Source organism: Erpetoichthys calabaricus, chromosome 3 (genome assembly GCF_900747795.2).
Source record: "Erpetoichthys calabaricus chromosome 3, fErpCal1.3, whole genome shotgun sequence".
NCBI lineage: Eukaryota > Metazoa > Chordata > Cladistia > Polypteriformes > Polypteridae > Erpetoichthys > Erpetoichthys calabaricus.
The window spans coordinates 184,664,824-184,680,704 of record NC_041396.2 but is presented as its reverse complement, the minus strand read 5'-3'; the positions used below and the strand labels follow the sequence as shown (position 1 = coordinate 184,680,704).

The window sequence follows — 15,881 nt, the reverse complement described above, 5'->3', positions numbered from 1 at the left end:
TCTTGTTTTTAGCATTAAACAGGACCATGCGCAGATTGTTGGTGGGTTTATGTGCTATTTTGATGCCCCACTTGGTCAGGGTGCGTGCCGTGCCTTCTGACACATTATGGTGATACGGGAGTGAATGCCAGGTGGGGTGGGGGTTCTGATTTACATCGCTTGTATGCTGATTCCTTTGGCGCCTGCTGTGTAGACTCCGATTAATGAATGATTTTGAGTATCCGTTCGAGGTGAAAAGTTGAAACAGATAGCGTCTCTCATTAATTTTTGTTTCCTTGGTATTACAATGCGTGTGGACTCGTTTAAATAGGGTTTTCACGCAGCTCCGTTTATGAGATACCGGGTGATTGCTGGCGAAGTGTAGAATCTTGTCTGCGTGGCATTGTTTGCGGTAAACACTTGTGGTCAGGGTGGCGTCACTATTTCTTTTGATGTAAATGTCCAAGAAATTGATGTGCGATTGTTTTCTTTTTCCATTGTGAACTGGATTGCAGGGAATATTGTGTTAATATGATTGAAGAACTCATTCAGCTGGTTCTTTCTTAATATGACGAATGTGTCGTCTACATAGCGTATCCAAATTTTGGGTGTAATCTGGGATAAAGCTATGTTTTCAAATCGTTGCATTACCAGTTCAGCTAGGAGTCCAGATAACGGTGATCCCATCGGCATGCCTTCTTTCTGTGTGTAATACTTGCCGTTGAAATGAAAGTGCGTTTTTTGGCAAAGTGACATTAGGTGCATTATGTCTTTGATGGACAGTTTGGTTCTTGTCTCTATGGTGGGGTCACTATCCAGTTTCATTAATAATGTTTCTGTGGCCAGTTGGATCGGGATCATGGTGTATAGCGATATAACATCAAACGAGACCATGATCTCGTCCTCGGCAATGGATACGTCATTCAAGCACTGTAATGCCGACTCCGCGCTGTTGACAGAATAATCTGAGTCGTCCGTTAAATGTTTAAGTAGTTGGAAAAGTCTTTTTGACAAGTTGTATGATGGTCCGCCTATTAGGCTAACCACTGGTCTGTATTTTAGTGGTGTTTTGTGTATTTTTGGGAGTCCATAAAATTCCGGGCAGTTAGCATCATTGGATTTCATTTTGTGAAAGTTCTGTACATCCAGGCGGTTACCATTTCGGAGTTTGGTCAGAGTATAGTTTATTTTATTCTGTGTGGTTTTTGTTGGGTCGTTATTTAGCTGTTGATAAGTATTAGTGTCCGAAAGCATTTCTTCCATAGCTGTGGAGTATTGTTCTGTCTAGGATAACAGTTGCGCCTCCTTTGTCAGCTGGTGTAATAATAATGCTGTTGTCATTCCGTAAAGATCTGAAAGCTTTCTGTTCACTTGCCAGAATACGTGTGGTTGGTTGCCTTGTGTGTAGCTGGCTGGCGACGTTGCATCTTATTTCTTGTGCCTGTTCTGTTGGTATTTTTTCAGTTGCTAAAATATGTTCTAACGAACCGAGGAAGTTCATGTTAGATGCGTTTAATGCTAAAAACAAGAAATCGACAGCCGAAACACGAACAGCAGTTTATAGTATTCCATGCAATTCTTGCTCAGCTTTATACATAGGACAAACGTCAAAAAAAATCTCAAAACGTGTACAGGAACATCGCAACGCTGTCAGAAGAAAGGACGCACTATCTTTGATATATGCACATACTAAATCGACAGGACACACATTCAACTGGGACAACGTAAAAGTAAAATTTAAGGCCAGTACAAAAAGCGCCAGAGAGTTGGCCGAGTCTTGGCTATCAGATGAAAACGCCATCAACAGACACTTGGACATAAACCCAGCATATGCCAACTTAAGAAGGACATATGCACTTTAATTAAACGATACACCCCCCCCCCCCCCCTTGCATATGCCAACTTAAGAAGGACATATGCACTTTAATTAAACGATACACACACCCACCCCCTAGATCAAACTGACTTAGTCAGTTTGTCATTTAAGCAGTGAACATTCTGGGACTATGCACAGATCTTTTTCATGTTTCAATTGCTTGTGAAGAATGGATTTCAACTGACTTGTAAATAATTCCTATGGTACCTGCAATCTCATGCACCTTCACTTTTTTTTATAAGGGCATCATTTCCTTCTTTCATTGATGTCTAAGGCTTGCCACACCTTGAACCATCTATAAGAGATGCATTGTCCTGATGAAATTCTGCAGCTCATCTTTCATTTGTGGCATGTGAAGTGAACGGGTCTTGGCACACACTGATTGTGTGATAATAAATTTCAGTGTATTGTTCCCTAGTGTTAGAAACTCAAAGACAGCATGAAATTTGACTTTTGTGGTTTTTGACATTCATGTTGATTCTAAACAAAAAATACACTTTAAACCACAAATGCTAAGAACATGCGATTCACTTATTTTAGCACAAAGTCAATATTATAGAATGCCCCTTCCAGGTTCAGGGTTAAAAAATTTTTTGATCATCTCTCATATAAAAGTAAGATGATGTTAAACTACGAAAATGTACAGTTTACTCACAAAAAGCTAACAGATAAAAAAAACACCAAAATATATATTTACTCCTTGATTTCACATACTACCTTACACATGGGGCTGAGCAATAATACAATACTGATAGTTACTGAATATTTTAAACTGTTTAATAACAATAATCATGCAGTGGAGTTTTTTTTTTTTTTACATTTTTTTTAGTATCTTGAGCAGGGGTGACAAACTCAAGGCTCATGGACTGAATCTGGCCCTTGGAGCTTCTTAATGCCAACAATATTTAAACATGTTACATATGGCCCATGATAACCATTAGTATTCTCAAAACACACCTTTATTCTGTTTTTCATCGTATATAGATTTTGTCCATAATTGACATTTGCATTTGGCATTCAAATACCTCTGTAATAGTGGTCACACCTATGCACAGCACAATGCACCACAGCCACATACTGATTCGAGAATGAAAATGGGCTATACATTCTGACTCAACAAGTAAAAAAGGAGAGATACTACACTGCCATACAAACTTTAGTGTTCTGACAAGATGCAAAAGATGTGACTGTCTCACAAAGGAAATGGTAGCTTGGCTTAACACATGCAGCTACATTCACATTTTAGAGCTACACAGAAGTCAGTGTTGACTACTGGTCATTCAACTGCTTACCCGATTGCTGTTGCTGCCGCCCTGCACAATTCTTTTGCCTTTTCCTGTACTTGAATGGACAGAAAAATGCACAACCTGATTGTAATCTGTTTGTGGCCAACTTTGAAAGTGGTCCATGTGCTCCATCACCAGGGTAATTACAGTACATCTGTTTATAACAAGGTCAGGTTAAAGTTTTATTTCTCTTGCACTCATGTGTCCTTTATCTTCTCTTCCACCCTTATTTCATCATTAGCTTCATACAGATTTTAGAGATATACAGTACATAGATTTTTCTTTCTGTTTCTCTGCACAGCACTCACAGTTCCAGTGTACAGGTCAGCCATGATATCCAGCAACCTCGAGGGGATCCCGCGAACCCTCAGGATGTCCCACAGGGCAGCTCGATCAACTGAGTCGAACGCTTTGCGAAAATCAGTGTTGCCCATTATAAATTCTCAAAATATGAAAAATTAAAATACTCCAATTCTGGAGTTTTGCCTGATCACTGAGCTGGGCAGCATACTCTTTACAAACTTAGCGCTTGAATTACATGTTTAATGTATACAATCAATGTTTTATATTATTATTACTAAAAGTATTAATGTGAACAATTAGTAAATTTAGTGCAAGGTATACAAAACCCAGATCATATAACATAGCCTTAAACATTTTATTTATTTGTTAAAATTGTTATTCTGTTTGTAAAATGGAACTAGAATCAATCAACTACTCATTGTGTTATTTTTATACATTATTTGTACTTACATATTTTGTGAACAAAATATGCTTATTTGCTAAAATCCTCAATCAACTACTCATTGTGTTATTTTTATACATTATTTGCACTTACATATTTTGTGAACAAAATATGTTTAGTTGCTAAAATGCTGTGTCAAATTCAAATTAATTTACCCAGTATCAGTAGTAAACTGCTAGTTTTCTTTGTCATCATTTGTTATAAAAAAGGAGGAAGGACAAAGGATGGGGGCATTTACAGCCTTGTCTAGGACAGCAAAAATGCTAGATCTGGCCCTGGAACAGACATCATTTTTAGAACTTAATACTGATTTTGGTTCCATGGCTGCTGGTATTTTTTCTAACCTGTTGCAATGTCCAAGAAAAGAAAAGCTGAAATGGTTTCAAGACACATGTGAGGCAGAGTATAGGACTGCGATGAACAGAGAGGTGCTTGTTCATATATTCCAGCCAGCATTGGGTATATAAAGTGTCATTTTTGGCCCTCAATAAAACTGGGTTTGACAACCCTGATCTAGAGGGATGCATTGGACTGTTTTTTATGTAACCCACATTCACTTACATTGCAAAGGTTTCATCCCAGCTGCAACACCAAAATTGTGTTTAACTCCCTCAAGTACTAAGGTAGGTTGTGCAATAGCCGCAGATTTTCATCTGGAATTTAGTGAATCTAAACGTCAATCAAATGCTGGGTAAATTCTGCAAAATGCTATGTCGAAGTTATTATATAGTTAAACATCCTGACAAATAAAATCCATATATTCATTTTTAGTATGTTAACTATTATTTTGCACTTACTATAAATAACAGCTTAGTTTTTTTCTTTTACAGCAGCATCAGGTTGGATGGGAAGCGTTGGTGCACAGCCATTTTAAGATCTCTCCAGAGATGTTCAATCGGATTCAAGTCTGGGCTCTGGCTGGGCCACTCAAGGACATTCACAGAGTTGTCCTGAAGCCACTCCTTTGATATCTTGGCTGTGTGCTTAGGGTCGTTGTCCTGCTGAAAGATGAACCGTCGCCCCAGTCTGAGGTCAAGAGCGCTCTGGAGCAGGTTTTCATCCAGGATGTCTCTGTACATTGCTGCAGCCATCTTTCCTTTTATCCGGACTAGTCTCCCAGTCCCTGCCACTGAAAAACATCTCCACAGCATGATGCTGCCACCACCATGCTTCATTGTAGGGATGGTATTGGCCTGGTGATGAGCGGTGCCTGGTTTCCTCCAAACGTGACGCCTGGCATTCACACCAAAGAGTTCAACGTTTGTCTCATTAGACCAGAGAATTTTCTTTCTCATGGTCTGAGAGTCCTTCAGGTGCCTTTTGGCAAACTCCAGGCGGGCTGCCATGTGCCTTTTACTAAGGAGTGGCTTCCGTCTGGCCACTCTACCATACAGGCCTGATTGGTGGATTGCTGCAGAGATGGTTGTCCTTCTGGAAGGTTCTCCTCTCTCCACAGAGGACCTGTGGAGCTCTGACAGAGTGACTATCGGGTTCTTGGTCACCTCCCTGACTAAGGCCCTTCTCCCCCGATCACTCAGTTTAGATGGCCGGCCAGCTCTAGGAAGAGTCCTGGTGGTTTCGAACTTCTTCCACTTACGGATGATGGAGGCCACTGTGCTCATTGGGCCCTTCAAAGCAGCAGAAATTTTTCTGTAACCTTCCCCAGATTTCTGCCTCGAGACAATCCTGTTTCGGAGGTCTACAGACAATTCCTTTGACTTCATGCTTGGTTTGTTCTCTGACATGAACTATCAACTGTGGGACCTTATATAGACAGGTGTGTGCCTTTCCAAATCATGTCCAATCAACTGAATTTACCACAGGTGGACTCCAATTAAGCTGCAGAAACATCTCAAGGATGGTCAGGGGAAACAGGATGCACCTGAGCTGAATTTTGAGCTTCATGGCAAAGGCTGTGAATACTTATGTACATGTGCTTTCTCAGTATATTTATTTTTAATAAATTTGCAAAAATCTCAAGTAAACTTTTTTCACGTTGTCATTATGGGGTGTTGTGTGTAGAATTCTGAGGAAAAAAAATGAATTTAATCCATTTTGGAATAAGGCTGTAACATAACAAAATGTGGAAAAAGTGATGCGCTGTGAATACTTTCTGGATGCACTGTATACTTGCAGCTTATTGTATGTTAAAACTTAAACATATCGCAGCAAATTTACTGCAGCTGATTTCATTTATCAATGACCACTTGAAGTTACTCCCATAAGACTAATTTTACTTTTTATTTAATGTCAATAAAAAAATTATGGTTTTGAAAACCTTTAATGTCTTAGCTGCCTTTGGTAACACACAATTCTCGCTAACACAGCTACAGCTTCTAGCATGCCATGCTATTTTACTGGTAGAAGTATTGGCAGAATCTTCCCAAAATTGTGAGCTGTAGTTTTAAAAATTTACTTCAATTAGTTTAACCCAAAAACATATTTTCTCAAAAAGCCTATGCCACGTGTTAAAATAATTAAGTGGAGTTCCATGAGAAAGCAAGCTTCCACTTCAGTTTATATGGGCATGTAACCACAGTTGGCCGACTTAAATTCTAGTGAAACACATGTGCAGTCAAACATGCAAGTAAGTGCTATGTACTATTGTTGGATAACTAACTTTAAGTAATTAACAGGCATGCTAATGCATGTTTCGTCTTTTCGGCATAATAAGCCAGCAAGAAAATGTGTGGTGAAAAAAGCAGTACATCAAAAAATATATATAGTAAATAGTTTACCATGCTGCATTCAACTTAATGACAGGAAATGTTAGGTTAAATATGGCTAAGGATAACTATGTACAGTGGACCCTTGACTTACAAACTCAATTCGTTCACGAGGGCTGGTTGTAACTCAAGTTGGTTGTAAGTCAAGACTATTTTTCCCATAAGAAATAATGGAAACTAGCCAACCTGCGGCGTAGCATATGCCGCATAATTATGTATTGATGGGTGAACACTTCCTGAAAGACACAGTTGTCCAAATGGGGTTGGTTTTGAGGATACGACTGTAGGTGAATGAAAAGATGTAACTCTGGAGAGGGCAACATACAATACAGCGTTTTACACGCTGCATTCAGCGATTCACATAGAAGTATAGACACTGCTAAGACCCCTCACAAACTGTTTTACATGCTGCATACAGCGATTCACATCCGCGACAAACAAATTGTTTTACATGCTGCACACAGCGATTCACATCCGCGACAAATATGATTCTTCTTAGATGGTGCTGTCGCGTCCACCCTCGCTCTCGAAGCATACACACTGCCTGGTCATGTGCCCGCTCGCAAGAGCAACTAACAGAGACCCGCCCACCAACTCTAAGGCAATGGGATACCCCTCGCAAAAATGTTTTCCGTCTTCCTGTAGGACCACCTAAGAAGAAGCAAGTTTGTCGCGGATTCGAATCGCTATATGCAGCGTGTAAAACAGTTTGCGATGGAGGACGTGGTAGTGTGTCGTAACCGAAAGGAATAATGAAAAGTCAACGTGGCTCTGAGGTGCATGTGGACCGTACCAGAGATGAACTTGACTAACGTGGTGATTGGTGAGTTTTTGCGTCCGAGTTGGTGCTCGTGGCTCTAGCCAACCCGCGGCGTAGCATACGCCGCATAATTATGTATTGATGGGTGAACACTTCCTGAACGACACAGTTGTCCAAATGGGGTGGGTTTGTGGATACCACTGTGAGTGAATGAAAAGATAGACCTCTGGAGAGAGCAACATATAATTGTCCGTGACTGAAACCGGGATCGTCTGTGATGAAGAAGGCCACGCTGGTGAAAGTTACTTCGTCGGTAGGGATAAGTGTCAGTACTTGTAGATTAAGGTGTAGCGAGTCTTCGTTGTTGACGCTTAATATAGCTTGCGTACTGAGATGTTCCGGAGTCACAGTTGAGAAACACTTTGTTAATGTCTTTTAAGCACAGGGGAAAAAATTAACATGTGAAACATCCATATAATGTAATAAGCCACCAAGAAAAGTAACATTACAATAATGCTATCTACGACCTGATCTCTGTAAACAGAAGTGATAAGAAAATCGAGCCTGGTGTATTCTTTAACTGCCTTGTGGCGCTGTAGTAGTGCTGCTGCTTTGCAGTAACGAGACTGTGGAAGATTGTGGTTTCGCTTCCCGGTTCCTCCCTGTGTGGATAGCGCTTTGAATACTGAGAACACCGCTATATCAATGTGACGAAGTATTAACAGGAAATTGTGTTCGTGTAATAGTAAAAGGCAAATTATCCGCATCAAACAAACTGTTTTACATGCTGCATACCAACCCGCGGCGTAGTATAAGCCGCATAATCACGCCGCTTTTTAAATGTTTTTTAAGCAGAGGGAAAAAAATGAACATTTGCAAAATCCGGAACGCTGCTTTCAATAAGTACAATGCACACGCGTTTAATTTGTTGGCCACTTTTTGCCAGCCGTCTTTTCTGGTTTGGGCTGCTTTTGCAGTGTTACCGCTTGTGCATAATAAATCTTGAAATCCTTCGAGTAACTAATTAACTAACTAACACCCACCCACACACACAGCTTGTGTGAAAAAATGCGCCCGTACTTTCATAATGTTGTTGCAGCCTATAGTGGAGTCAGGCACAGAGAAGGTCAGCTGCTGAGAGAGCGTCTCTCGGGCCTGCATCGGTGAAGCAGGTGAAACGCTAATGAAACAGAGGCACAGGGCTTATTGGTTTTTAAAGAGTGCTTCCTTCATTGTGTTTTAACCTCAGTTTTAAAGGATGGTTTTAAGGATCCCATGGGATACCCCTCGCAAACTGTTTTAGACACTGCATTCAGCAATTCACATCCGCGACAAACATGCCTCTTCTTACATGGTTCTGCCGCGTCCACCCTTGTTCTCAAAGCATACACACCGCCTGGTCATGTGTCCGCTCACAAGAGCAACTCATGGAGACCCGCCCACCAACTCTAAGACCATGGCGTGTAAAATAGTTTGCGATGGTGGTGCGTGCGTCATAACCGAAAAGAATAATGAAAAGTCAACGTGGCTCAGAGGTGCATGTGGACTCCTAGCACAGATGAAAGCGACTTACGGGGTGGTCGGCGAGTTGTTGCGTCTGGGCACATGAGCAGGCAGTGGGAATGCCTAGAGAGTGAGGGTGAACGGTGGGCGAGGAAACGTTTTCCGTGTTCCTGCAGGACCATCTAAGAAGACGCATGTTTGTCGCGGATGCGGTGGACGCGGGCCGGGGAATAAAGAGTGTTGGTGGGTTGAGAAACGTTTTCCGTGTTCCTGCAGGACCATCTAAGAAGACGCATGTTTGTCGCGGATGCGAATTGCTGTATGTAGCGTGTAAAACAGTTTGCGATGTTGCATGCGGTCGTGCGTTGTAACTGAAAAGAATAATGAAAAGTCAACGTGGCTCAGAGCTGCATGTGGACTGTAGCACAGACAAACAGAAATGATGGCGTGTTTTCCGAGGCGTTGCGTCCGAGTTGGTGGGCGTGGCTGTGCAAGTTTTCGTCGTATCCAATGGTCTTAGAGTTGGTGGGCGTGGCTCCTTCCTGCGTGCTTTCATGGGTGTCGTGCCGCTCTGGCGGCGGCTTAGAGAATTATATATATATATATATATATATATATATATATATATATATATATAGATACCCATAATACGTTTTGAACCTCCCACAGCAACACTTACTTAACCTTTTCATAATTAGAAAGTGTTGTATAATGTGCATAATTTACCAAAACACCAATAATTTTTCTAATGTACTAAACAAAAAGTTATAAAAAGTGCCTAGCCTACCAGAAACAACAATTTCATACTGTACTCACCATTTAATTTGACATCTTTGGACTGCAGGAAGGGAGAAGGAGGAGAATGAAATGGAAGGTGGTTATTGTTTGGAAGGAGCCTCCTTATACAAATCTTTTCTTTGTAAAATTGTCGAGATGGTGGATTTCGATATGCTGTACATATTAGTGAGACTGGTCACACGAACACCACTCTCATATTTCCGCACAATTTCCTTCTTCATTTCGATTGTGATCGCTTTCTTTACCTTCGTTACCTTCTCTCCCTTCCTTAGCAATTATCGAAAAAAATTATATAAATCACTGCACTGACCGAAGTTACGTCCACAAACACATGTATCTGGGCTCCGACTGACACTTACAAATGCTCTCGGCTGTTTGTTTACAATCACGCGAGCGGATACACGTGACTGCATTCAGGTCATAATGCAAGATGTTGGTCATAAATCAAAACAAATATTTTGGTCGTAAATCAAGTTGCTCGCATGTCAGGCCGGTCGTATATCAAGGGTCGACTGTACGCATATGAATGTCATGTCACTTTTGCATTCATTTTTTTTTTGTTCACACTAGGGGTCTCTGACCCCTGCTTGTTTCGCTCGCCATGCCCCAGGTGCGGGCAATGGGCACCCGCTATCTCGCAGCTGAGCCACTCGAAGAACATTGGGGCGTTCCTTTATTAGAGAAAGCGACTGTAATTAAGAGATGGTATATAGAAGAATTTGTGGAGTGCGGAAGGAAGATGGTTTGGTCCTTAGTTATTATAGACAGAAAATCAGTTACTTGAGTATTTTAATATCAATGAATAATAAAAATAGTAAAAAGTAAAAGTAAAACGTAATAAAAAGTAAATGAAAAATTAAATGAACACCTCGTCAAAAACAATATTATGAATTAATTTATCCTCTAACTTACATTCCATAAATGTTGATTTTTTTTGCATTTCTGTCCAGGATATTTTTCTCTTTAAATAAGATTTTAAAGTTTCTCATTGATTTTTATTATATGCAGCACTTTTTTGTTCATTTTCTTTTATTAACAAGGCCCCAGGAACAAAATTTTAGTTGTACAATCTGACTGATACACATTTGTTCTATGATGCAGATGCAATTGCTGGACTGTCCACTCATTCAGTCTGAGAAGGGAAAATTGATCACTTTAGCAATTCTCCTACACTAACAATGCTGTATTGTATATTATTTCTAAACGCAGAAATTCAGATATTGTAATCAAAGATACATGAAAATTGATGAAACTATATGAAAAAACAGCAAAAAACATACTATAACCTATAGACACAACCATAGCGACCTGATTTATTAAGCATGGAAATGAGCAATATTGGTAAACAAGATGAAAGAAGCAAAGAGAAAACTTACATTCCAGAAACAAGAGAGATTTTAAATATGTGCTGAGAATTGGAGGATGGATTGCCCATAGAAACATTAAGGGCTCTGTCAATGCTGAATGCCACCTGATGAAGGTAACGGTCTGGGTCCTGTCCATAACCATCATAAGGGACATAGATATAGGGAAAGATGCCGTGAACATGGAGGCAAGTCTTCTGGCCTAAACGAATAAAAGATAAATAGGATATTTATGCAAAAGAACACGTAGTGTAATCATACTTATCATGATGTCATATAAAAAAAAAGGAAAGGAAAAAAGACCATATAAAAGAAAACATTGCTGTCCACCTCTTATCGTATTACAACTTATGAAGATTTTTTTTAAACAGAGTCATACAGTGTATTGTTGCACAGTAAATGGACACAAACATCCTAACAATTGACCATGCTTCAAGAAAAAAATGATTTACTATTTAAAATTTGAACATGCCCAACTGCGTGGAAATGACCTAAATTCTCCACACAGTGACACAACAGGTACTGTATCAATACAAATAAATACTATAAAATAAAGAAGTAGTAAAAGATACAGTAAACTTTCAAAAGATGTTTAGAGGTTTATATGTTCATCATTGACAAATGTACAGATTGTCAATATACCAAGAATAGGCAAAACTAAATTAGAAAGATTTACCTGTAACCATAAAGAAAGTACAAGTGATACAGAAAATAAAGCAAAGGCAAGAAGACCTTTAATTCAGATGGTAATACTATTCCAGCTAATGCAGAGTGCAAAGCAAAAACTACATTTAGGCATGAATTGTTTCCTGTTTACTATTAAAGAAGGAGTATTATCATCAGAAAAACTCCTTCATTCCATGACTCCATACATCCTGAATGAGTGGATGTATCTGTACTAGGTCAGGGGAAAGTGTATTAGAGATATCTGCTTCTTTTTTAAAACAATCGGCTCCTGAAAACCACGGTATATACAATATGAGTGCACAATCAAGAAATTCAGCTATTTTTTGATTATACATTACACTGTTCAGACATCTAAGTAATGTACCAATGAGCAGGTTCTCTGTGAACGAAAACATATGACAGGCCAGAGGAGAGTGGAATAGCTCATTCAAGCTAAAAGAAAGGCTACAGGTAAATAATAGTTCTTCATAATAGCCGTGTGCACAAGGATATCTTTGAGCTAGCATTGTGTAAGATATTGAAGAGGATACATTACAGCAGAAGACAATGTTATATTTCATTACTGTCAGCTAAAAACAGAAGTGCAAGGCTACAGTAGTTACATAATCACCAAAACAAGTAAAATTAGTAAAATGTCACCTAGTTAGACAAATCTCAGTTTCTTCTGTGACACACAGATTGCAAGGTCGGAATTTGACGTGAAAAGCATAAATTTATCCTGCTTTGTGTCAGTTGTACTGATTGGTGGTGGTAGTTTAAAACCAGTTGAACATCACTTGAAATCTGCAGTCCATTTAAGCACTGATGCTGACCATTATAGTTCATTTATAGCCCAGATTGTCCTTTTTTAAATGGATCATTTCAGCCAGGAAGTGCACCTCTCACCAGCAAGAAATTGCTCATGGTCTCTTTCATTTCAGTTTCATGTTCTCACAAGTAGGGATGTCATGATACCAGAATTGTAGTATTCAATACCAATACAAGTGAAATTTCAAGATATGTGATACCTATTACATATCACGGCAAAAGCAGAAACCATACTTAACCTCTTTTTTTTAAAAGTACCTTCATTATTAAAGTACAGAATGTTTTGCCTTTTTATGTAATAAACTAGACATTAAGCCTGTTACAATAACGGGCACTAGAACAGTAGTGCATAAACATTAGTAGGAACAGTCTATATTAAATGGCAAGGTTTAAAATTTTTTTATGCTCATTTTTCTGTTCTTCTATAAATCTATTTGCTCTTCTGAGTGTTTCTCTTTTAGCATTTTTCTGACGCTCATTTTCTTTTTCTTACATTGATCTATTTGCTCGTATTTTTCTTTGTCTTTGAGCCTTTCTTTTGGTGATGTTTACTTGCTGAGCTGACCGTTCTTCCAGGAGATGTTGCTTATATAGGATTTGATTGTCTGTGTCTTTGTCCTACTTGACGTGTCCTTTTTTTTGGGTGGCATGTTGTTAGTAGATAGTCACAGTAATTATAGGCTTGTACACCCGTAATATTTTCTCTTACAGTAATACTGGCTTGTATGTGGCTGTAATATGCGTCACTGTATTGTGTGCCTTTAATTTTCTCACGCAGTAATACTGGTTTGTATTTCCGTAAAATGCTTGTAATTTTCTCTGACAGTAATACTGGCTTTGATGTCCGTAATATGCGTTTAATTTTCTGTCACAACAGTGGGCAATCAGCAGAGTCTCCCCAGCAACTGATGTTATGTTTGGCGTACAGCTGATAATCGTGCCTGTGCCGTCTCTCCAGCAAGTACTGTGCAGTTCCCCAGCAAGTATTCTAATCTGTGCTGGCGTGCAGCTGATTATTGTATGTGTGGTGTCTCCCCAGCAACAGATTTTATGTGCGCGAAAATAAATCTAATTTTAAAAGTCATCCTATTGTAATATCATGAAAATTCGTATATATTAGGAAAACCCCTTCAACGACTGACACTTTACACTTTACCGGGCCAAGCTTCTTAATCGCAAATCTGACATCCTCAGAGTGAACACTTGCACAACAACAAACATTAATCCCACCTCTTTGGGGAAGCTGGTCTCCGCGTCTCAGTACCTGATTGGATTTTTCGTGCGTTATGTTTTAGGTCTTACCTCATTTACCGAAATCCGATTGGATCGGCCGCGCGATATTTTATAGGTCCCGCCCTCTCTGTCTTGTGTGACGTGTCAGGCGGCCTTTGAAGCATCTGCTAGAGGCCGGTGACTCTGCCACTCATTCCGCCCTTCCCTGTATTTCCGCCTTGTCCGTAATATGCGTTGAAGAGTGCCCCGCACATGCACACTTCACCAGAAGACACACACACACACACACGGACACATGGACGCACAAAGGGGTTTTATTGAAGAGGATATTGTAAAAATATAAAATATAAATACTAATACATTTATATTTATTTATTTGGCTGATGCCTTTACTTAAAGTGACTTTGTGATGCCCATACCTTGAGCTAAATGAAGTATCACAGCTGAACCCATTTACTTGGGGCTAATTAATGTGAAAGCCTTTGTGTTTGTGTAATTGACAGAGTGGTGGGTGCTACTTAACTTTAAGGGTTAAAAAGGTAGGCTGAGTGCTGGAAGGGAGGCACATTTGGAGCAGCAGCAAAAGGAAAGTACAGAGAGAGGAGGATGGAATGTGAAGCACAAGGGTTGGAGTTGGAAGAACCTCAGTCATATAGGGAATCTGGACCTGTTGATTGATTCTGAAGGAGCAGTGAAGGATCGAGGGCACAGCTTGAGCAAGAGGGCTAGTCTGGGAAGGGAAGAGCTTTGGAGGCAATTTGGCAACAGAAGCTGTGTGTGAATGTTGTTGGGGGGGTCTGTGAGATTGGAAGTGCTGTGTGTGAGATTATTACAGGTGGTGATGGTTTGGAAGAAAGAAGAGAACCCTTTTGGTTGTAGAGACTTTTAAATGTAAACCTCCTAGTAGTAACTATGCCTGCTACTATTCATATGTATTTGTCTAATGAAAGTACCTATGATTTTCAAACAACGTATTTATTTGCACTGCACATTAGGAGTGTGTGATATGTATTGTCTACGATAATATCATAATTGTTGCTTAAACAATGTACAAGCTCAAATCATCAAGTATGTCACTCACTTTGCAAAAAACAATCAAAAACATGTCTTTAGAGTCCATGCATTCACTGTCTCATGTAACCCAACAGGACAGACTACTGTGCGTGCGCAATGATCTAGTATGGAGCCCCAAAGGTGTTGGGCAAAAAAAAAAAAAACAATCAGTTCAAATAAATTATTAATCCATTCAAACAAATTATGTAATTCATTCAAATGGACTATATTTATATCCATAGGAAGCATATTCTTATTAGGTGTGTTTTACTTTGCAAGCCATTAGGGGTATTTGATCCCAAAGGACATTTTTTTCTTTCATTATTTAAAACACTCCTCCTCCTCTCCCAGTTCCATCCCACCTCTGTGGCTGCAAAAGCTGGATGAGGTGATGACACAATGGAGGGAGCAAAAAAAAAAGTAAAAAAAAAAAAAAAAAAAGTGTTTTAGGTGCGATTTCAAAAAAAAAAAAAAAAAAAGGATCGAGAGCTACTTGATGATCCTGGTCACTGATGTAAATGCACTTCAGCGGTGGAGAGTACGACAAGTACACTTCCCCAGATTGGAAAAACTAGTACTTGTGCATCCCGGCCTCAAGCACTGGAGGAAATGTTGTAACATGTAACTGTGCTGCTCTAAAGCAAGATGCTGTGGACAGACTGGTGCTTCTGTCACATAACTTGAAGTTTCCACAGTACCATTTTAAAATTATTTCATTTTTTCTGATACATTTATGCAATATTGGACAGAACCAGAAGTTAGTAATTTGTTAAAAATGTTACAAGGTTTGGGTTTTTTTGTATCTCTGTACAATACACAACAAACTTGTTTATAAATGTTGTTTTTTTCCTGTGCAGTATTAGATAGAGCTTTGGATTTTTATATTCTAGTACAGTATGTCAGATTTTTGTTCTTGCTTGTATGCTGCACATATCACCTTACAACAGAGCAGTTTATGCTTACACAGACTGTAATGTTCATGCCCTGTAATTCAATTATGATTAGTATTTGATTGTCTTTGGATTCTTATCTTCTTTACATTATGGGCAAGTGTTGGTTTAAAA

The 15,881-nt window shown here is 39.4% G+C and overlaps 1 protein-coding gene across 1 annotated transcript in view; it reads right to left on the bottom strand.

The window, feature by feature from the left end:
• The window catches only part of rev3l (REV3 like, DNA directed polymerase zeta catalytic subunit), a 334,113-nt gene that overhangs the window by 193,070 nt on the left and 125,162 nt on the right, over positions 1-15,881 (bottom strand). Inside the window, exon 2 of the mRNA XM_028797593.2 lies at positions 11,050-11,239. Within this exon, the coding sequence (XP_028653426.2) occupies positions 11,050-11,239 (190 nt within the window). The remainder of the gene's footprint in view (positions 1-11,049; positions 11,240-15,881) is intronic.